Source organism: Neopelma chrysocephalum, unplaced genomic scaffold (genome assembly GCF_003984885.1).
Source record: "Neopelma chrysocephalum unplaced genomic scaffold, ASM398488v2 Primary Assembly neopelma1_124, whole genome shotgun sequence".
NCBI classification, from domain to species: Eukaryota; Metazoa; Chordata; class Aves; order Passeriformes; family Pipridae; genus Neopelma; species Neopelma chrysocephalum.
The window spans coordinates 244,676-267,506 of NW_020897786.1; the positions used below are offsets into that span (position 1 = coordinate 244,676).

At 53.8% G+C, this 22,831-nt stretch overlaps 1 protein-coding gene across 1 annotated transcript; it reads left to right on the forward strand.

Annotated features, from left to right (window-relative positions):
- Positions 1-4,221: 4,221 nt before the first annotated feature.
- Positions 4,222-22,490, forward strand: LOC113974668 (dual oxidase 2-like). Its single transcript, XM_027698021.1, has 33 exons — positions 4,222-4,285; positions 5,000-5,083; positions 6,560-6,724; positions 7,345-7,532; positions 8,539-8,740; positions 9,304-9,470; positions 9,555-9,615; positions 9,737-9,833; positions 10,026-10,113; positions 10,431-10,533; positions 10,845-11,008; positions 11,451-11,617; positions 11,784-11,902; positions 12,727-12,864; positions 13,064-13,177; positions 13,785-13,987; positions 14,181-14,366; positions 14,781-15,006; positions 15,602-15,695; positions 15,893-16,068; positions 16,313-16,379; positions 16,831-16,926; positions 17,683-17,861; positions 18,703-18,933; positions 19,165-19,264; positions 19,382-19,431; positions 19,556-19,683; positions 19,891-20,044; positions 20,183-20,415; positions 20,577-20,735; positions 20,880-21,035; positions 21,130-21,258; positions 21,730-22,490. Exons 1-33 carry the CDS (start codon positions 4,222-4,224, stop codon positions 21,850-21,852), a joined length of 4,611 nt encoding a protein of 1,536 aa, XP_027553822.1. The 3' UTR covers positions 21,853-22,490.
- The last annotated feature ends 341 nt before the right edge of the window (positions 22,491-22,831 follow it).

Here is a 22,831-nt window from a genome sequence, read left to right on the forward strand (position 1 = left end):
CTACCCTGGGAAGTCAGCTAAAGTCAGGGAATGCCAGAACTAATCTGACTCATGACCAAACATCATTTCATTCTGTCCCTGTATAGAGCAGTTGATTTTATTCTTATTTTTTGGCAACAGTATTAATCATATTTTTAGGTAATATCCAACCCAGAGCAGCTCAGCCACAAAAAAGCAGGTCCCAAATCGCTAGAAGTGGGTGGGAATCACAATAAGTATCATAAAACAGTTTGCCTGAGCAGCTGAATCACTTTTCAATGCATAAAGCAGCATTTGGTTTCAGAATCATTTTCTGTCCAATAACCCAGATAATTACAGCAAAGAGTTTAATGGAGACTGGGGTTTTACAACAGATCTGGACCTGACCTTATCTTGACTCTGCTCCAGACTAACAGAGCTGTCGTGTGCTCTTACAAATCTTCCTTAGGGTTGTTTTGCTGTAATAGCTTTGGGTTATTTCCCTGGAAAGCCGAGCCTGGAGAATGGCAGCTTTCAATTGCCATGATTACCTGGCAAGCAGGAGCTGTAGCTGATTCCTGATGCTACTGAAGTCCAGCTGTGGGTCCCCAGCCCAGCAAACGTTCCCACAAAACAGTCAGAGCTGCTGCCAGAGAAGAAATAAATGAGCAGTTAAACCTCTGATGAGTTAAATCTTGATGACTTGAATTCCACTGGTTTCCTTGTATCTTTGCCCAAATTTCCTTTGAGATGCAACAAAAGAAAGAAAGATTTTCAAGTCTGTATTTACCAAAACACAACTCTTCACAGCTTAAAACAATTAAAAACCAGAACATAACATGGAAAATGCTGCCTGGTTAAATCTAAATTTATCTCTAAACTAACACCAAGGGGTGTTTGCATTTCCTCTTTGCTTTGCAACTTCTGGGACTTGTTTTATAGAGATTTTCCAGGGACACAATTTTTTGCTGTCCACCCAATCTTTCTCTCTTGATTACCCTGCATAGAAGACCAGCTCCTTGGCATTTTTGCAGCTTTCCAGTGGAAAAGTGGTGCCTGTAGCTCACGGCAGGAGAAAGCAAACCTCTAGAACCTTGGAAAGCATCCTCTGTGCTGAAGCCTGGCTGAGGCACTTGAGACCCGTGTTTTCCTCTGTCACAGTGTATGGAGAGAGGAAAGACAGGAGATATCTTTAAGGAAGGATCAGTAATTCAGCAGAAATGGACATCTCATGTTTAACAAATTCTGGCCTTGCAGGGGAGAAAGACAAAGGAAGCAGAAAGTTTGCCCAAACCCCAGAAGTTTCTTCTTACAGAAACTCTGTTTTCCTGCTCCAGTATGAATTGAGGTAAAAAAATTTTTTGGAAGTGCTCAGCCAAAAACTCCTGCTGGCAGAGCCAACAGCAATCCGAGCTGGGGTTGCTCAGGGCTGCAGGTCGGCATTTTCCGTAGAAACAAGAGAAATCCCGTCCCCTGGAAACTGAATGATAAGAGCTGCAATCCGCGGGTGGGGAAGCGGGGCGAGGGGGGCGACCTCTTTGCACTCTCCCGCCCCTGTAAGAGCGTCAAACCGGGATAGGAGAAACCGAGGGTTAATTCCAGACGGGAAGCATCCCTGTGAGTCGGGACCCCCGGAGCTGGGCGGGCAGTGCCGGGGGCCCCTCTCGGGGCCGCGGCGGGCGGGGGGCGGCCGCCCTTTCCCCCCACCTACCTCCTGCTGCTGCTGCCGGTACCGCGGGCGGCGGGCGCGGGCGGCTCCGTCCCGCACGGCGCTCTTATAGGCGGCGGCGGCGGGCGCGGGCCGTATGTAACCCGCGGCACGGCCCGCCCCGCAGCACTGCCCGCACAGCGCCCGCAGGTGAGCGCCGCGACACGCGTGTCACCGCCTGCGCGGGGACAGGGGGACTGGGGATGGGGGACACGCAAGTCACCACCTGTGGGGGGACAGGGGGACTGGGCATGGGGGACACGCAAGTCACCACCTGCGGGGGGACAGGGTGCGTGGGGGATCAGGGACACGCGTGTCACCGCCTGCGAGGGGATCGGTGACGCGTGTCACCCCCTACGGGGGACAGGAGTCCTGGGTGTTAGGGACGCCCGTGTCGCCGCCTGCGGAGGCGGGACGGGGGTCTTGGGGGATCAGGACACGCATGTCACCTCCTACGTGAGGACAAGGGTCTTGGGGCATCGGGGACACGCGTGTCCCCGCTGGCGAGGGGATTGGGACACGCGTGTCTCCGATTGTAGGGGAAAAGGGGTCCTGGGGGATGGGGGTCACGCGTGTCACCCCTGCGGGGGGGGAGGTCGGGACATGCGTGTCGCCGCCTGCGTGGGGAAAGGGGTCCTGGGGAATTGGACACAGGCGCGTCCCCTCTTGCTTGGGGTAACTGGGGGATGGGGGACATGCGTGTTATCACTTGCATAGAGGCTGGGGATTCGGTGTCGCGCGTGTTCCCACTTGGGGTGGGAGGTCTGAAAGACCGGGAACACGCGTGTCCCTGCCTGCGTGGGTGGGGGTCCTCGGCATCAGAGCCACGTGTGTTCCCACTTGCGTGGAAGTGGGGGGTCGGGACCGCGCGTGCCCCCCTGCCCCCGCGCGGGGACCCGGTAGCCGATGCCGTGCACGCTGCTGCCTGCGGGGGATTCTGTCTACGCGCGTTGTCACTCGTGGGGGAGACAGGGGCTAGTGCCACCCTCCTTTTCTCCTGCTGGGCGGAGATGCTGGGATGGGGCCGTATAGAAGAGGTCGGGCCACACACCCATGTCCCGAGGACGGGGGGCTCTGGGTGCTGTGTGAGGACGGGTGGGATGGGGCCATGCGTGTCCTCACCTGCAGGGTGCGATGGAGCCACGCAAGTCCCTGCGGCGAGGGAGCGGGGCACGGGACACGGCGGGTTGGGGCGGTGCGTGTCCCTGCGTGGGCACAGGACACCGCGGGGACAGGCAGGGACCCCTTATGTTCCACTAGGGGATGGAGTCCCTGCTGTGCTCTGGTGGCACTGAGGCAGCTGGCCCCAGGGTTGTCCCCATGTGGGAAAGCTGGGGAAACCGCTGGCTCCTGTGCACAGGCTGGGATATTCTGGATGAGATCCAAAGCTGGGGAGATAGAGCCTGTTCTGAAACCCAGCTGGCTGGTGTGAAGGTGGCAGCCCCCCAGTCTGTCCCACCAGCACTGGGGAGATATAGAAATTAGCTGTGACTAACAAGGACCATAGGGATCAGGCTCCAGGCTTCTGGAATGACTTGGATCTGCTCTCCTCTGCCAGTATGACCACACTAAGTTCTGCAGCAGTGCTGCTGCTCTGTCTATTTTCTTCAGTTTTTAATTAAAATAATGAAAAAAATTATAAACATCACTTTGGCTTGTAACAGAGCAGTGTAGGAAAAGCTGAAACGTGCATTGCTGCATCTCTTGGCAACACAACTCCTCTGAAATGGTGGTGGTCTTTGGATACACACCCACAGTGCTGGAACGGAGACAAAGAGCCATATTTAGTGGAAAACTGTCTTGGAGTTAAATTCAGATTTGGAATTCCTGTGCATGGAAAGCCAGCAGTAGCATTGTTTCATTTGTGACTGTAAATCACTTCACTGTTCGGGGCTGGGAATCCCTCTCTTCTGTCAGCTGTTGGCCAGAGTTTTAAAAGTTCAGGTCCCACTGATGAAATCTGCCCTGGATCCAGGGGTTTTGTGGAAAAAGAGATGCAAAGCATCATGAGAAAGGCTGGTCATGAGGGAGTGCTGTTGGGTTAGCTCAGAGGGGATCAAGAGGTCCTGTATGCAGTATTCGCACACTTTGGGATGCCTGACTGTGAACTGAGGCTCTTCCATCACGTTTACAGCTGGATTTTGCTTGGATGGGTCAATACCGGAGAAATTTCCAGCTGAAATGTGCTTATTTTTGTAACAAAGAGTGTGTTTCTGTAACAGAGCTGGCATAGCTGAATGTGGATGATATGTGAGCCTATAGCTGGGATACTCCAAGGGCCATTGGTCCTGCTTCAGCAGAAAGGTCTTCTCAGGCCAGCTGACACATCCTGACAGAACTTCCCCAAGGGGATGGGGTCTCACATGCCCCCTGCCAACTTCCCACAGTTGGGAGATACTGCTGCTGATGGCAGCGGACTTTTACCAAGCAGTAGAAATCACAAGGAGCTGAGATTTTGACCTGTGCATGTTCCCAGCTTCTGGGAGCAGCCCAGCTCCAGCTCCCTCCATCTCCTCTCCCTTTGCAGGTCCCTCCTTCCAACGACCCAGTGCTCAATGCAACGTGCAGCAATGATGTTGAGTTTGACTGTGGTTCTGCTGGGGACGTGGACCTTGGGGAGTAAGTGCAGTTTCAGGGAAGGGGACCAAAAGGGAGACCCTGGATAGCTGATGCCCCTCAGGGGAGTTTCCTCTATCCCATGGGGCATCATATCAGAGTAACCTGGTCCAGTGGAAGGTGTCCCTGCCCATGGCAGGGCAAATGGAACTAGATGATGTTTGTGGTTCCTCCCAACCCAAACCATTCTGGTAATCTACATTTCTATGATGCAGTTTGTGAGGAGATAAGAAAAAATGGAGCAAAATGCAGGTTGGGAGACTCCCCTACTGCAGTTTAGATGTATAAATAGGAGCAGCACCTCCTTGATAGTATTACAGTAAAAGCAAAAAAATTAACATAAAGGTTAACTGATCCTGAAACATGAGCATAACTCCATTGTCAAGGTCTTTCCTTGACTCACACAGACATTGTGGGAGTCAGAAATAAAGAGAGAACTCTTCTGATCCAGTGAGAGAGGAGAAGAGGATGGTGCTTTGGGAGTAGACTTGTGGTGGCCACAAATTGATTTGGGGACATCAGGACCACAGGCATGAATTTCTAGTTTTAGATACTATCCCTCAAAAGGAGTGCAAAACTTGTCTAAAAAATTGCTTGTATGGAAAGTCTCAGAAAGAATATGGGAAAATATCATGATACAAATATGATTCTGTAATGGAGTTGCTCATTTCACACTTCCTTTTTCACTGCTCACCAAGTGTGTCCGATCTCTTCCAGGAGCCCAGGAGAACATCACCTGGGAGGTCCAGCGCTACGACGGCTGGTACAACAACCTTCTGCACCACAGCCGTGGCTCTGTGGGTGAGTGCCAGGCCTGGGGAGGGGACAGTGGGACGGGGTGAGGGGAGCTGGCACATTGGCATCTGGGTTGCTTTCTGGCTCAGAAAAGAAACCCTTTCTGACTTCAGCCTGAACCAGGCAGGTGAGCAGGTAATGCCGCTTCCCGTGGCCCTGAGGTCCCTTGAAGCACCTGGGAGCCCTGTTAGAGCAGCCTGGAGGGGACAGACAGCGCAGTTTGTCTCAAATGTCCTGTCATTGCCACTTTTAGCTGCTGCCCAGGCACCATCTGCAGGTTGGATCAGTCCCAGGGAAAAGCTGTGCCTTTGTGAGGCCACTCAAAATGTCCAAGGCAGGGAGGATCCAACTCTTCCCAGCAGGTGTTTCAGTGATAGTCAGGGAGCTCAGAGCTGCAAAAAGCCATCTTTAGCCAAAATGGGCATGGAGTTCGAGCAGGATTCAACAGAACGGTAAAGGCAGAAGAGTTCATGGTCTGGCATCCTGGACCTACTAATTTTCTACCCTGCACAGGGCAGATACCATCTATTGGTCTGTACTGGGTGAGGCATTAGAGATTTCCCTCTGGCAGTGGTGAACTGCTTTCTCATGCCTACAACCAGCCCAGGGGCTAAACTCTAGGAAATGTCCCTGAGCCAGTGACTAGGGCAGATCAAGCAGGATCTTATCTAAAATATTCAAGATTCTGAACTTTCTTTATTGCAGCCCAGATTAGTTACTGATCTGGTGATACAATCACACAATTGCACAGCTTTGAGTCCAAATGGCTTTATAACATGTTATAAACCGTCCTCTGGTTACACCAAAGCCTGACAGGGAAAACCAGCAGGTCCCTGGCAGAGCAGATCTCCCTCTTCCAGAGCAGACAGATCAGACCTTAACTTTTGGAAACCAACCTATGGGAACTAAGCCCCAAACTAAGGCAGGAATTCAGGATTTCCCCAGTTCTGGGGAACACCAGCAAATGAAACCCACCACACTGGTGAGGAGCCGTTCAAAATTAATTCATTCTTCAGTGAGAAACAACCTCTTGCCTCTGGGCTTTTCAGTTTTGGGACTGGCAGTGGGTGCAAAGTTTCTCTCTCAACTTCTCATCTGTCTTGCTGCTTCTCTGGCTGTTCCCTCTCCTATTCCTTACAGTGCTGGCAAACCCCACAGTCGTGTAGGGTTGCATAATCAACATGGGGCAGCTCAACATCACTCCAGTTGCCCACTGGAGCACCACCCCAGACCTCCAGGAGGCAACAGGCATGCACATGGACAAGAGAAGGACAACTGAAAGAGAGGGAGATGGAGATCTCCCTGGTTTTAAGAGAACTGACCCCAGTGTTGTAAGAAGTTTTGGGTGGGGGCACCAAAGTTTGCATGTTCTTGGCCTCTATGAGCATCTATGCCATCCTCTTGCTCTCTCCTGGGATCCTCGCAGGTGTCCTCTTGCTGTGCCTCCTGTTGGGCCCATTCCATGTTGTTTTGGTGCTGCAGGTGCTCGGCTGCGGCGTCTCCTGCCGGCCAACTTCGCTGATGGCGTCTACCAGGCACTGCAGGAGCCCCGTGTGCCCAACGCTCGCCAGCTCAGCACCGCAGTGGCACGAGGCCCCTCTGGGCTGCCCTCACAAAGGAACACGACCGTGCTGGCTGTCTTCTTTGGTAAGACCTGGGGCCTGGCACCAGCTGGAAAAATGCTGGTTTGCGTGGAAAAATGTTGGTTTCTCACACACCCAAGGCCACACGTCGGAGCGCTCCTCACACACCCCTCCAGAGCAGGCCTACATCGGGAAGACAAAGCCTTGGGTGCCACCATCCCAAAGTAGTGTCCAGCCAGGAGACAGTGGCTTTTCGATGGCCTCTGGCAGTTGCCCCAAGTACTGATATTTGTTGTTTGAGAGCTTCCTCTTTTGTTTTAGTGGTGGAGTTGCCCCATTGCAAAATGCCTGATGGATGTGATAAGGCTGTGCTGGGAGGGATTGCTGGCCTGAACTGCAAGTCAGAGCAGGAGCTCAGTGGGGTCTTGGGTCTCCAAGCCCAGGGACGTCTGTCTCTGGAAAATCACAGAATGTCAGAATGATTTGAGTTGGAAGAGACCTTAAAGGTCATCTTGTTCCACTAAACCAGGTTGCTCCAAGCCCTGAACAACCTGGCCTTGAACACTCTTGCTGCACATGGTGGTCCCCTCAGCCCACCTACAGCTCAGCTGCCCACCCTCATGTCCTGCTCCAGGTGCTGGTGGCAGCTGTCCTAGCTGCTGCCCATGCTTGTGTCTCTGTCAGGTTTCCATGTGCTCTTGGACATCCTGGAGATGGAGAAGCCCGGCTGCCCTGCTGAGTTTCTCAACATCTACATCCCCCCCGGAGACCCAGTGTTTGACCCTGCTGGCACTGGAGATGTGGTCCTGCCCTTCCAGCGCATCCGCTGGGCTGTGGAGACGGGGCAGAGCCCCAACAGCCCCCGGGAACAGGTAGGTGTGGTTTTCTTTGCCCTTTGCTCAACATCGGGGGCTGCATCAGCCAAGGGAGCTTGCAAAATTCAAATGAGAGCACCACTATTTCCTTAAAAATATACATCTCTCAAGTGTTTGAACCAATGAAATGAACCCAAAGTCACAAAGTCCAAGATTCAAATTGAGTGACACTGGTGGTTGCCTGAGATCAAAGCTTTTCTTGGGAAAGGAAAACATGATTAGGTCAGTTAATCATGGAAGATTGTTTTAAGCGTGAACTCTTATCTTTAATTAAACGTATCACAAAGCTGAGCCAACACTGTATATAAAGTTGTAAAGCTTCCCTGAATTTCAGTAATTTTGGAAAAAAATCCAGGTTTTCCCCCGTTTTCTCTGAATTTTGCTGTGCTGTTTGTGTTCCCGAGATTTCTTTCATGCTGGAAAGCTTCCCAGCCAAAATCACTGGAGCGAAATACCCTCCTGAACCTTTCACGTGACAAACCATGATGAGACCAGTTTAGCAAGTCATGTTTTTAGCAGCATTTAAAACCCTAGAAAAATGAAAACTCCAGCGTATTTTCAGAATAAAAAGGATGTTTTTATGCAAACATTTGGCAGAGTAGATGCTCAACATGCTGCCAGGACAGCGGGACTCCCTGCTGTGAGGACAGAGGAGACAGCTCTTTTGTTCCTACTTTCCCCAGAGATGGGTTTAGTCCCCTTCCAGCACACATAGGGATTCACAGATGTCTGCCTCTGGTATAGCAAAAATAACTGGGGAAAAAAACCCCAAAATGTACTTATGAAAAGTCCGGAACTTGTCTTTTCCGTACCTTGCACTAATTCCTGAAGTTTGCACAGAGATTGTCGTGTTTGCATCCTGAGAGCTCTTGTTAAAACAGGGGATGGGGCAGCTGCTTTGCAAGAACAAAAGAGCCAGGCTGGGGCTTTTCACACCTCTTTTTTGCACCTTTCTGCCGAAACCCCGGCGCCTGTTAACACCTGTTCCCTGTGCCTGCCCCAGACCAACGGGGTGACGGGCTGGCTGGACGGCAGCTCCATCTACGGCCCCTTGCATTCCTGGAGCGACGCCCTGAGGAGCTTCTCGGGGGGACAGTTGGCGTCGGGGCCCGTCACACGCCTCCCGAGGCAGACAGACGGGAGGGTCCCCATGTGGAAGGCAATCGATCCATCCACGGGACAGGGTGGTCTCGAAGGCATCTACGGTAATGGTGGCATTCCCAATGTTTTTTCACCTGCTTTGTCCATTCCTGACTGTGAGCAGGGTGAGCAGGAGGTCCCTGGAGCTGAGCCCAGAGTGAAAGGACGGGGGGTACAGCGGGGCAGGACATGTGGGTCAGGAGGGCTGTGGGAGAGCAGGCAGCTTCCCAGCCCAAGGGGGAGGAAGGTCTGTGCCCCAGTGAAGACATCCCAGCAAGGACACCCCCTGAACTCTAGATGCCACATACCCAGGAGGCAACAGGTCAGAAACCAGCAGGCGCTGGTCACTCTGATCCCAGGAGATCTCCTCTGGGGAAAGGGGCTGCCGCTGATACAAACCTGCTCAGCTTGCTTTGAGTTCCTCACCTGCCCAACCTTTGACCCATGCTGAGGGGCCAGTCCTGCGACTCACTCTCTCAGGCTCCTGGTCTCCCTGGGGAGGGGGGAAGGGTGAGGAGCTGAGGGGACACTGGGCTGCAGCCACAGAGCTGGGAGTGCTTTTTCAGCCATGGGTAAAGCTAGACCCAGGGGTGACATCCCCCACTGAAGGTCCTGGTGGCTCTTGCAGACCTGGGAAGCGCCTGGGGGAATGAGAACCCCTTCCTGCAGGCTGAGAGCATCGCCTGGTTTCGGTACCACAACCACCTGGCCACAGCGCTGGCCCAGCAGCACCCCGCCTGGTCTGATGAGGATCTCTTCCAGCACACTCGCAAGAGGGTCATTGCCACTTTCCAGGTGAGGGGTGGGACCCCCCAGCTCTGCTGGGACCCCCAACATCCTCCCTGGTGTTGGCCCTGACCCAGCCCCTCTGTTCCCTAGAGCATCGTTCTGTATGAGTGGCTGCCAACCCTGCTGGGGTCAGACATCCCAGAGTACAAAGGTGAGGGGTAGGACAGACAACAGAGTGTGGGAAGTAGGGGTGGGGGGACTGGGGAGGTGGGGGATGAGGTGGGAGAGGGATCTTGGCCCCTTTTTCCTCCAGCCTGGCTGCTGCCTCCCAGGTTACCAGCAGCACCTGGACCCCAGTCTCTCGCCAGAGTTCGTGGCAGCTGCGGCACAATTCCTGGCCACCATGGTGCCACCGGGCATTTATAAGAGGTAGGAGCAGCCTGGCAGGGCTGTGGGAATGCAGTGCCCCTGCCAGGGAAGGGGATGCCCAAGCTGGGGTGGTAGCTGGGGATGGTCCCCGGCCCTTCCCTATGTCCTGCTCTTGGCTTGGACAGGCAAGCCCTGTCAGCCCTGGGCAGCTGTGGCTAGGGCTGTAGGTCCAGCCCTTCTCTGCTCTTCCAGAGACACCGAGTGCCGGTTCCAGAACGTGTCTGGCCCCAGTGGCTCATTCCCAGCAGTGCGGCTCTGCAACAGCTACTGGAGCAGAGAGGTACAGGGAAGGGAGTGCAGCATTCCTGAGGGTGTGGGAGGCTGGCTGGGAAGGGGCTCTATTTTATGGAGGACGCCACAAAGGAAATTAGATGCAGAGCATGACAGTCAGCCCAGGGTGTGAAATCCTCCCCATCCAGCATCCCCAGATGCCTCCTTCAGCTGCGTCAGGCTCAGACCTCAAGGTTCAGCTGACGTAGAGGAAACGAGTCTGGAAGAAGTCCCTGATCCCCCTACATCCAGGATCTGCACCCCTGTGGGGCTACCTCCCATCCTTGGTCATTTAAGGAATCACCTGCTCTTCCCATTTCCCCTCAGAGGCCAGGGCTGCAACAGGCAGAAGATGTGGACAACCTCCTGCTGGGGATGAGCTCACAGATTGCAGAGAAGGAGGACAACATTATCGTGGAAGATCTCCAAGGTCTGTACTGCAGCTGCTCATCAATGGGGGACCCTCACTCCTGGGGCTGTGCAGGGGGCGAGGTGTGGAGGCAAGTCCCATTGTCACCACCAGCAGCACCCAACCAAACAATGCTTCAGCTTCAGCCTTGTTAATGGGCGTGCAGAGAAGCTACAGGATGTGTTAAGCGTGTCCATGGGACCATTTTGGCAAAGGCATGGAGATGATATCTGTGTTCAGTACAGCCCAAGGCAGAGGCACAAGGCCACCCCAGCAGCTATAGCTCCTCTGGTTCGGCCTTGCCATCACCATGGCTTCAAATCCACACGCAGATTACTGGTATGGGCCCCTGAAGTACTCCCGCACCGACTATGTGGCCAGCTGGATCCAGCGCGGGAGAGACCTCGGCCTGCCAACCTATAACCAAGCCCGGGAGCGATTTGGGTTGAAACCTCTCCAGAACTGGTCAAACCTTGCACCACACCTGGAGCCACAGGTAACAGGGAAGTGGCCTGGGCACCAAATGTATGTGGGTCAGAGAATGTTGGGACATTCCAGGAAGGAACTGAATTCTGCAGCATCGTAGGAAGAGGAAGTGCATGCTCTGCCCTATCTGACTTCCATGCCTGCAGAGTTGTTGCATTGGGATAACTGTGTCATTACATGGCATGAATAAATCATCCTGCCCTGGTGCTAAGCTCCTGTGCCACTGGGCACTATGCTCCTCCCAGAGCTGAGCTACCCTGGGAGTGATGTTTAGTTACTCAAGTCCAAGCCATGAGCTCCAGGCTGTGTGGGGCTTAGCACCTTCCCAGCCCACAGATGTGTGATGCCTGGGAAATGCACGTTCCTTGCTTCTCCTGAGGCTTGCCAAGGCTTTCTGGTGCCCTGGCAGAATTCCCGGTGCTCACACATGTGTGGTGGGCATTTCTCACCAGGTCCTGCAAAAGGTTGCTGCCCTGTATGCCAATGACATGGCTGGGCTGGAGCTGCTCCCTGGAGGCATGTTGGAGGCTGATGGCTCCCTCTTCAGCACCATCATCCTGGAGCAGTTTGTGCGCCTGCGTGACAGCGACAGGTTTTGGTTCGAAAACACCAAGAATGGGTAAAGGTCTCTTCCCTATCTGGCAGCTGCCCACTGCTCTGCAAGCCCCAATAGTGCAGGGAAACTGGAGCTGAGGGAAAAAGCATCCTCCAGCTTTCTCAGTTCCCTCCTGTTGCTGGTCAGTAACACCCAGGGCCACCCCTTGTCCCCATGTCCTTTTCCACAGGCTCTTCACAGAGGAGGAAATCAAGGAGATCCGTAACACCACCTTTCACAACGTCCTGGCTGCCGTCACCTATGCCAACTCCACAGACATCCAGACTCACGTGTTCACCTGGACAAAGGGTGAGTGCAGGAGCGAATGGCTCCAGCAAGGCAGTGAGGGAAGCAGAGCCATCCTGGTGACAGAGCTGGTGACTCAATGACACCGGGAACACATTGGGGTTGTCACCTGATGTGACCCTAAGTCAGCAAAATGGATACAAAATGCAAGGGTTGCTTGTGAGCAAGATGTTGATGCAGTGATGCAGATGTGAAAGAGGACTGAAGTCCAGGCATGACCCCAAGGTGAAAAGGCATAGAATCATAGAATCAAGTGGGTTGGAAAAGACCTCTGAGATCATCAAGTCCAGCCCTTGATCCAACACCACCATGGTTACTAGACCATGGCATGGTTCTCTGTTTGGCAATATGCCTTTTCCTCTCGGAATCTTGCCACACCCCTCCCATTTACCGTAAGCATTTCATCTGCGTCGCATTCCAGCCCTTGTAAGGTGATTTTGTTTCCTTGGTATGCACTCAATGTAATTGCACCAGGAGAACTCCCTGGATTTGCAGTGTCTGGATAAGCAGAGGTTCTGAGCTCAAATTTTCCATGGTCCAGGGTGCTTCTTGCTCAGACCATCCCATTGTGGGAGTGATGGTGCTGAACCCACAGAGCTCCTGAGTCCAGTTCTGCACTTGGTTTGCTGTGGCAGGCAAAGGTTCAACCCAAAACCAAAGGCTGTACCCCGTATCTGGAGTTTAACTCAAGCATCTCAATTTTGATGTGCTCCCTGGGTGACTCAGCCATGAGCCCCATTCACACTTTAGCGCAAAGGTTCCTGGGGGTGATGGAGGTGAGATGGGTAAAAGGTTGGTGACACTCACAGGCTCTCTCCCCCTTGCAGGGGACCCGTGCCCCCAGCCCCAGCAGCTGACAGCTCAACACTTGGCCAACTGCACGCCCATGGTGGTGCTGGACTACTTTGCAGGCAGTGGTGCAGGCTTTGGGATCATCATCGTTGTCCTCTGCTGTCTGCCTTTGGGTTTGTCTCTCTGTTTCCTTACCCTTATTCTCTTCCACCTCTCCACCAGAGAAAGGGGCTGAGTGCCCATGGACCAAGCACCTCCCAGCAGGAGCTCCCGAGGTCCTTGAGCTGGCAGGGTCCTTGGGCACCAGGAGGGAGCCAAAAGCAGGAAGGAGCTTTGTGATATCTCACACCTCCTTCTCCTGTGTGTCCCCAGTGACTCTGTTTGTTGCCTGGATCGTCGCTGCTTTCCGCAAGAGAGATTTCAAGAAGCTGCAGAAGCAGCAGGGCACCAGCGTGCGCACGACGGTGACCGGCGAGGCCACACACGGTGAGGTGGCGCTGCCAACCCTGTGACAGTGTCTGGTGATGCTGCTGGAGTCAGGGCACACAATGAGGCAGGGTTGGGCCTGGGGCTTATATCCAGATGGGATGTAAGGAGGAACTGTTTCCCTAGGATGGTCAAGCAGTGGAGCAGGGAGCCCAGAGGGCTTGGTAGCCCATCCTATCCAAGACCTGACCAGACAAATCCTTGAGCAGACCGACCTGTGGCTGGTCCTACTTTGGGCAGGAGGTTGGGGAAAGAACCCTTCCAACCTGAGTCCCCTCCAACCTGAGTCATCATATGACCCTCTAATTCCAATCCTCCCCAGATCACATCTTGCCTGAAGGAAAACCATGTAAAGCAATTGCACCAGTAGCTCCAAGACAGGGACTGTATCTCCTTGCTCTGGGTACTGGAAAAATCCTGCCTCCCTGCTCTGTAGTTTGTACTCCTCCTGTGGCCGTGTGCTTGAGCTGTGCAGTTGGGAGATCATCCTTTAAGATGTGCCTGGTCATGAAATCTCTCCCAAACTGCATCTGGGTGAAGGAGGTGCTGGCATGAGTAGGAGCCTGGGTGTCCCTTTCCAGCTGAGTCCTGTGCTCTCTCCCATCAGCCATGGAGTGGCACGGCCCCAAGACAGACAGCTGTCCTGTCTACATCCAGCTCCATGCTGACAAAGTGCTCAAAGTGCTGGATGGGAGAGGGTCTGTGATGCGGAGCATCAACCTGAAAGCCTACCAAAGGGTGGAGGTGATCCTCTCCAACAACAAAGGGAACAAAGCTCTGCTCCTGAAGAGCCCCAAGGAGTACGACCTGGTGAGTACCATGGTGCCTGGGGTATGACACCTTTCTCTGGATCCTCCACAGTCCTCTGCACTGCTCGGTCAGGGCACTGGGAGCAGTGTAGGTCCTTGAAGGATGGTTGTGGCCTCCTGAAAACCACCAGGTCCAGCTCATACCATGAGCTGAGCCTCTGATGATCACAGCCAGTCGGTGGGGTCCTTTGCAGGTGCTGCTCTTCTGCGAGGAGGCCGAGAGGAGCAGCTTTGTTGGGAAGCTACAAAACTACTTGAATGAGAGCGGCCTCCACCTGCACCTGTCTGAGACGAAGGAGCAGAACCTTATGAAATGGGCAGTCACTCAGGAGCAGAGAAAACAAATTCTGGAGACTTTCTTCAGGCACCTGTTTGCTCAGGTGTGTAGAGGTGTGGCAGGCTCTGGTGCCTTGAAGAAGGTATTCCTGTATTGATTAAACAATGAATGCTGGTGCTGTTGCTCTCCATAAGAGCTGGTAAGCCAGATACAAGGAAGCTGCTAACACTTCCAGGACCAAGAGGAATTTTCCTTTACGGAAGACAAAGGAAGATCTGCTCCAGTGATATAAGTGTATAAAGTTGCAAAGAGGCTTTTGGATGACGTAACTGAGGTCTCCAGAGGGGTCAGTGGTATGCAGTGTGAAAGTCACATTGTGCAGGAGAGACATGGGACTTTCCCCGTGGTATTTGTCATGAGTTTTGTGCCAGGGGAGCCACCAGTCTTTGTGCAATAGGTCAGGAAAGAAACAAGAGCCAGTACTCACAGGATTTCTTTTGTGGGACACAACCTGCAGGTGCTGGAAATCGACAGGTCCGATGCTGGAGAGCTCAACTTCAAATCTTCACAGAAGGCAAGGGAGTCTCTGACGTGTGAGCTGAGCAGGGCTGAGTTTGCCGAGGCCCTGGGGCTCAAGGCCCACTCCATGTTTGTGGAGTCCATGTTCTCCCTGGCTGACAAAGATGGCAACGGCTACATCTCCTTCCGGGAATTCCTGGACATCTTGGTGGTCTTCATGAAAGGTGAGAGCCGGGGCTGGTTGGTGACTCCATCTGTTATCCTTAGTCCCATCTCTAGGCTCTGACAGAGTGAAGGACAAGGTCCATCCAGCAGGTCAGTCTGTAGACACTGCTACAGATTAAAATTCCCTTCACTTAGGACAAGCTCAACTTGAGTTATGAGGCAGTGACCATGTAACTGTGTTTTCTGGAAGACTGTTAATGAGGGGAGCTACTTTCCACCACCACAGACACATCTTCCCTGTCTCCTGAAGGGACCACGCATCCTGTCCTTGAGAGATCATAGCAACTACATTTGACACCTGAGTCTCCCTAAATGACCACTGGAAAGCTGGATTCATAGATGGAGGCATTAAATGTCAGATTCAATCAAAACATCTTCCAGAAAATCATTGCTGTGTAAAAGCACATTTTGACTCTACAAAATAATGCCCAAGAATGTATATCTACCCAGTGTTTCACCTTGCACTTGAGAAAGTCGGTGGAAGGGTGAGGCTTCACTGCTGCAGGTCCACGTGCTCAAAGACAGTGTTTGAAAGCATCTTTGTTAATGAAAATGTGATCCTTTTCTTACTTCACCTCTCTCTCTCCCCACTAGGGTCCCCAGAGGAGAAGTCCCAGCTGATGTTCAGGATGTATGACATCGATGAGAATGGGTTCCTCTCCAAGGAGGAGTTTCTGAGGATGGTCAGGTACTTCTCCTCTCTCGATATGTTTTCACAATGTCTATGGACACACGTCTTCAAAAGCAGGTCCCAGTTTCTGTGACTCAGTCCCTAAGAAGCTCATGGGCTCAGCACTCACAACCACTCCCATAAAACTTGTCAGGGGCTCTGCCATGTTATTTGAACTGATTAACTGATGTTCCCGTCTCCCCTCCTTGCTCCAGGTCCTTCATCGAGATCTCCAACAACTGCCTGTCAAGAGAACAGGCAGAGCAGGTGACTGAGTCCATGTTTCAGGCCTCAGGGTTTCAGGACAGGGATGAGCTGACGTGGGAGAATTTCCACTACATGCTGCGGGACCACAACAGCGAGCTTCGTCTCACCCACCTCTGTGTCAAAGGTCAGTGGGCACGAGCACTGGGTCACCCCAGCTCCTGCAGGACAGGAGGAAATGGGCAGCACCCATTGGAACTCCCGAATCCTGTCCCATCAATCCCTCCAACCCAACTGCAGTAATGGGGCATCAGCTGTTGCTTCATGTGCAACATGTTTGGATCAGCTCAGAGCTTCTCCCTGTCCATGGGAGAATCCTAATCCTTGTATTGCATACTCTGAATGGCTGTTTGTCCTTTTGCTCCTCAAAGGTGTCCCTGAGGTGTTCAAGCAAAACCTGCACAACTGTGTCTCCTTCATAAAGAAAGAGCCAAAAGGGTAAGCCTCCCTCCTTGGTCTTGTTTCTGCTATTCCTTCTTTTTCTGCCCCAATGCATATCCCCAGTCCTTCCAACAAATGCTCCCACCAGGTGTTGGCACTTCCAGTGCTGGGGAAGGGGGATGATCCTGGTGGGAGGTGCACACCAGGCACCGGGGTGGGGCTGCTGCCCTCCTCCCTGGGCACAGCCAAAGGGGAGGAACTGCCCCCTGCAGAGCCCTTGTTGCATCCCCTACATGGGGGTGGGAGTCCTGCTTTGCTTTTCAGAAGGAAGGGTTATGCTGAAGCAAATCCAGCCCACGTGCAATTAAAGTTAACAAACAGATTTGTGGGAAAGAGCTGGACACCTTCACAGCTGAGCCTGAGATGGGAAGCAGGGAAAAGGGGATAATTTTGCCAAGCCTTTCCTGCAAATAGGGCTTTGGGCTAGACACAGCTCTATTTCCAACAGAACCATCTCAGAGGAGGAGAGAGACCCAAATCTGGACACTGCGAGTCACTATATGGAACGAGAAGGGCAAGAGCTGAGGAAGAGACCAGGCAGAAAGTGAGTACAGCCTCTCCTCTATGGCTGTGCTTCTGGGGTTCAGGTTCAGCCTGTTTGCTGTTTCTCACGTGCCCCAGTCAGACTGGGCAGCCCTCCAGTCAAATGGCACTGCTGCAAGGAGGCTCCCACTGGCCAAGGAGCTTCAGGAACAGCCCCAACTGGGCAGGGACGGTATCATAGCTGGGTCTGGGTGACGTGCCTCTACAAAAAAAAAATGAAGTGGCCAACTCCAGAGCCTGGGATAGTGGTTTTTAGAGAGGGGTCTTGTCTGACAGTTCCTGCCTATGCTCCTCCATCCCTTGGGTCTGCTGGGTCACCTGGGCTCTCTGCAAGAGCTGCAGGAGAGACTCTGGTCCTTGCTGCTGTGGCAGCAGCAAGTACTTCTGCAAGGAATCAGTTCAGTTGTTGATACTGTTGGCAACAATATCTTGGTTTGCCATAATTGCTCCAATTAAGAAAATTGGTCTTCTGTGGAATCATTTGGACAGTTGATTATTACTATAAAAATTATCTCTGGCAGTTCTTATCTATGGTTTTATTTATGAGTCACTGTTTACACATTTGTTATCAGGTTTTACAAGTGTTAAGGCTTGTAAGGCTGACCTGAGATCACCCTCCAACTTGTGCTCTGCAGGTCACCCCACCGCTGATGTGCAGAGGTGGCCACGGCACTTTGGGAGGCAGCCCCAAATCTGGGCAGCCTGGCCCTGAGCTGGGGAAACCTTGCAGTGACACCAGCCCTCCTGTCTTTGCCAGGGGGAACCAGCACCAGCTGCGCCCGTACACTGAGGCACAGCGGAAGAGGTACAAGCGGAGCCGAGTTCAGCAGAAGATCCAGGAGTTCAAGCGCTTCGTTGAGAATTACCGGCGCCACATCGTCTGCGTCATCCTCTTCTCTGCCATCACCGCCGGCGTGTTCACCGAGAGAGCCTACTGTGAGTGCCCACCCAGCCCTGCTGCCTTCCACGTGGACTCGGTGCCTCAAAGTTGCTGGTTGTGCTGGGAGTGGTGGGGCGTTGCCTGGCACAGCTTTGGGCAACAGTGTCACTCCTCCTCTGGAATAACCAAAGGATCAAAGGTTGGAAGGAACCTCTGGAACAGTCTGGTCCAATGCCCTGCTCAGAGCAAGGCCATTTCCAAAGCTGAATCAGGCTGCTGAAGGCCTTGTCTAGAGAAGGTGCAAAGAGCTCCAAGGTTGGTGATCCCACCACCTCGCTGGGCCTGTGGTAGTTTTTGACCATCCTCCCTGTGAAGAGTTTTTATTTTACATCAAACCTGAGCTTTTTCCTCTGAAACTCGTGCTGTTGCCTCACATCCTTCCACTGTGCATCTCTTAGAACAACTTTGGCTCTCCTGCCTCTGTACACCCATGAAGTGGTTGCAGACAGCCACCAGGTCTTCCCTGACCCATCTCCTCCAACCTGAACAAACCCATTTCCCTCAGCCTTTCCCTTACGTGACATCCTCCAGCTCTCACCCGTCCTAGTGGCCTCCACTGGACTCTTTCAGTTTGTGGAGACCTCTTATATTGGATTCCCCAACTGAGGCCACAGTTCCCGAGATGCAGTATCCCAGTGCCCACCAGAGGAGGACAATCCCCTCCCTGGATCTCCAAGGATACCCTTTCACCCAGCAGTTCTGGGGGGTCATGCCCCTTTTCCCACACAAACCTATCCCTGGGAACCTCTTTTTGGTGAGGCCACAAAGGTGGTCACCCCCTTGTTGCAAGAAAGGTCATGGCTGGGGACACTGACTCCCTCTGCTCTCTCTCCCCAGACTATGGCTTTGCATCCCCCAGCACTGGAATCGCACAGACCACCTTTGTGGGGATCATCATCTCCCGGGGAGCAGCTGCCTCCATCTCCTTCCTGTACTCCTACATCCTGCTTACCATGTGCCGCAACCTCATCACCGTCCTGCGGGAGACCTTCCTCAACCACTACATCCCCTTCGATGCCGCCGTTGATTTCCACCGCTGGATTGCCATGGCAGCCCTGATTTTCTCAGGTGGGTGGGCTGCTGGGGGATGTGCCGTCCACAAACCACAGCTAAAGCAAAAGGGCCAGCCCATCACACCACGGTAGGACCAGGCAGAAGCTTGAAGACCCTGTGGAGACATAGATGCCTTGCACTAGAGACGAGGAGGAATCTCTGGGTCCCTGGGGACATCAACAGGGTCTGACACATCTCCATCCACATCAAGTGATGCTTCTTTCTCCCTGTTTTTGTCTCTCACAGTGCTCCACACTGCAGGTCATGTAGTGAATGTCTATATCTTCTCAGTCACACCTCTCAGCGTGCTGTCCTGTCTCTTCTCCAGTGTCTTCACAAATGATGGGTAGGTGGGATTTAGAGCAGAATCCAGACAGAGTGTCCTGGGCACAGATAGGAATGAAAATGGAAACCAAGAGTTCATTCTGGTCACTCCATAGTGCAATCTCTTTTCCCTCTCCAGGTCACAGCTCCCACAGAAGTATTACTGGTGGTTCTTCCAGACTGTTCCAGGTGAGAACACCTACCAGATAGACCTGCACACCTTTGTGTGGATGGGCAGCTCTCTGCCCAGCCCAGGTAGAGCCCCTGGGACTGCTTTGTTCCCCCTAGGACTTTCCAACCTTTCCTCTCACAGGTATGACAGGAGTGTTGCTGCTTGTGGTCCTTGCTGTGATGTATGTGTTCGCCACCTACCACTTCCGACGTGTCAGCTTCCAGGGCTTCTGGATCACCCACCACCTCTATGTGCTGCTCTATGTCCTGGTAAAGGACTTGGGCTGGGAGGGAGGGGGGGTGCCAATGCACTGCAAGTCTGTGGCTTGAATCAGTGCAGCTGATGAGATGGAATAGATGGGATGGTTGCAAGGGAGCTGGTGGCCCCACTCCTGCCTCCCTGCTGCTGCTGAGCTGCCACCAGATTAGCCCTGGGGCAATGGCTTGCCCTGTTAATGCGTTCTGCTCCCTGCCCAGGTCATCATCCACGGCAGCTACGCGCTGATCCAGCAGCCCCGTTTCTACATCTACTTCATCGTCCCAGCTCTCATCTACAGTGCAGACAAGCTGGTCAGCCTGAGCAGGAAGAAGGTGGAGATCAGCGTGTTGAAAGCCGAGCTCCTGCCCTCAGGTACCACGACATCCCTGGCCACAGGGGACCAGCCCAGCCCAGGCTCTTTGCAAGAGCATCAGGGGTTGCAGCAATGCAGGAGCCTCCACCTCTCAACATCTCCACCTTACCAGAGCCACCATCCCCGTCTCCCCACAGGTGTCACCCACCTCCAGTTCCAGCGGCCACAGGACTTTGACTACAAGTCCGGGCAGTGGGTGCGCATCGCCTGCGTGGCCCTGGGCACCACGGAGTACCACCCCTTCACCCTGACCTCAGCACCACACGAGGACACGCTGAGCCTGCACATCCGTGCCGTGGGGCCCTGGACCACCCGCCTGCGGGAGCTCTACTCCCCAGAGAGCCTGGCCCTCATCGGCAAGCTGCCCAAGGTGAGCCCTGCACAGGATGTCATGCACAGGGACATCCAAGCCCAAGAGCATCTCAGCAAGGGGTTGTGCCAAGCCTGAGGTGCTTCTCCAGCCCTGAGGACAACCAAGATCTGGGCAAGCAGAGATGGGAGATGCTCTGCTAATGGCTGACTCCCTTCCAGCTCTACCTGGACGGGCCCTTCGGGGAGGGCCACCAGGAGTGGAACAAATTTGAGGTGTCGGTGCTGGTGGGAGGAGGCATCGGGGTGACACCCTTCGCATCCATCCTCAAGGACCTGGTCTTCAAGTCATCCATAAACTCCAAGCTGCTGTGTAAGAAGGTAAGAGGAAGCATCTGAAAGACAAGCCCTCCCAGGATGCCTCCTGCTGCTTCTGGCCTCTTTGGGGGTAAAATCCTCCATGGAGCCCACGGACTTACGTAAGGGTGCTGGCCCCGCTCTGAGCCTCATCCTCATGTGCCACAGATCTACTTCATCTGGGTGACACGCACGCAGCGGCAGTTTGAGTGGCTGACAGACATCATCCGGGAGGTGGAAGAGTCAGACAGGAACAACTTGGTCTCTGTGCACATCTACATCACGCAGCTGGCCGAGAAGTTCGATCTGCGCACCACCATGCTGGTGAGCCTTGCCCCCCACCGGAGAGGCTGCTGTGCTGTGCCAGGCCATGCCAGGCCGTGCAGGGCCATCTGACATGCACCGATCTGTCTTCCAGTACATCTGCGAGCGGCACTTCCAGAAGGTGCTGAACAAGAGCCTGTTCACGGGGCTGCGCTCCATCACCCACTTTGGGCGCCCTCCCTTCGTACCCTTCTTCAACTCGCTGCAGGAGGTGCACTCTGAGGTCAGTGCCTGGCTGGGGACGGGGCACAGGAGGAGGTGCACCCACTGGCCAGTGGAGGACTGATCCCAGCTTGTCCCCAAGGTCCTGGAGAGCTTGGTGGCATCTGCACCAAGGACAGGGCAGAAGGGGCACGAATCCTGCTTTCCCTCCAGAGCCAGGTTGAGCTGCAAGAGTCAGCAGTTTCCCATGCTAGCCAAACACCCCCTGCTATTGCAGGACCCTGGCTGCAACCACTGCCCAGGTCTTGAGGCTCCCATCCTTCCTCCATTGCCCTCACAGCCTCCATAGCCACCACAGATTTAACAGCCCTCACAGAAATGACAGTCTCCCAAAAAGCCTCCAGAGGCTGGGACAGAGAGCACGGCCATTGTCCATGCCCAAAGCTGTCAGAGGGCAAGGGGCCAAGGGGGGCTGGACTGCAGGGAGAGCTGGTGTTCCTGGGTCTGACCCCTTTGGCTTCCCCCTTCCCAGGTGCAGAAGATTGGGGTGTTCAGCTGTGGCCCACCCGGGATGACAAAGAGTGTGGAACAGGCTTGTCGGCAGATGAACAAGAAGGACCAGACATACTTTGCACATCACTATGAGAATTTCTGACCCTACCCCATGCTTTTTCACCCTGGGCTGCAGTCTGGTCCATCCCAGCACCTGGGCAGCAATGCAGTGGGTGGCCATGGTCCCAGGCTCCCACTCACCATCACGCCCCAGAGAAAGCCATCCATGGCCGAGAGCGGGGACACTGAGACCTGCAGAGCTGAGACTGGTGTGCCAGTAAAGCATTGCCATCCCATCATCACCCCACACAGCCCCAGTGTGAGCCCCTGAGCCCAGGGCATACTGCTACCATCCACACACTGCTGCAGCCCCATGCCCAGGGTTGGGCTGGCATGTCCCAATCAAAAAACCACCGTGTTTGAGTTAAGCCCAGTTCTGCCACATTAACCCCACAACACAGAGCTTGTGCTCTGCTGTGGGACTCAGGGAATGTCTCTGACCAGCTTTGGGGAACAGCTTGGTGCCTGCACAACCTGAATCCACAGCACTTTGCCCCAAGACCCACGTGGAGCACACATGGGGTGAGGAGCCAAAGAGCTTCCCACCATCTCTCTCCTTGAAACAGGCTCAGCTTTCCTAATGCACTCGTGGGTGCCTGCTTGTTAACTCTCTGAGCCTTTTCTGGATTTGCAAAGGGCCTTAGTTGTGTTTGAGTTGGCTTCTTTCAGCAGCGTCCCTTCGATCAGGGATCACTTGTGCTTTTTTAAGTAATGCCTGGCTTTGCATCGCTGCCTCTCTTGCAGGCTGTGGTTGAGCTTAAATAAAGCTGTTCAAAGTATTAAAACACTTTCTTGCCTCTTGTAGTTGGTTCTTGGTCCCCTGGAGATTTGCCATACTCATGGCAGTGCTGGCCTTGCTCCCGGCACAGAGCATTAACTCCAGATCACTGGGAAATGGGTTAAACTGGAGCGAGTGTCCCCTGCACTGGTAACGTACGTGGGGTCAGGGGTGGGGGATACAGACACAGCCCCCCAGACTGTGCCCCCCCAGACCCATCACACCCCACAATACCCCTGCAGTG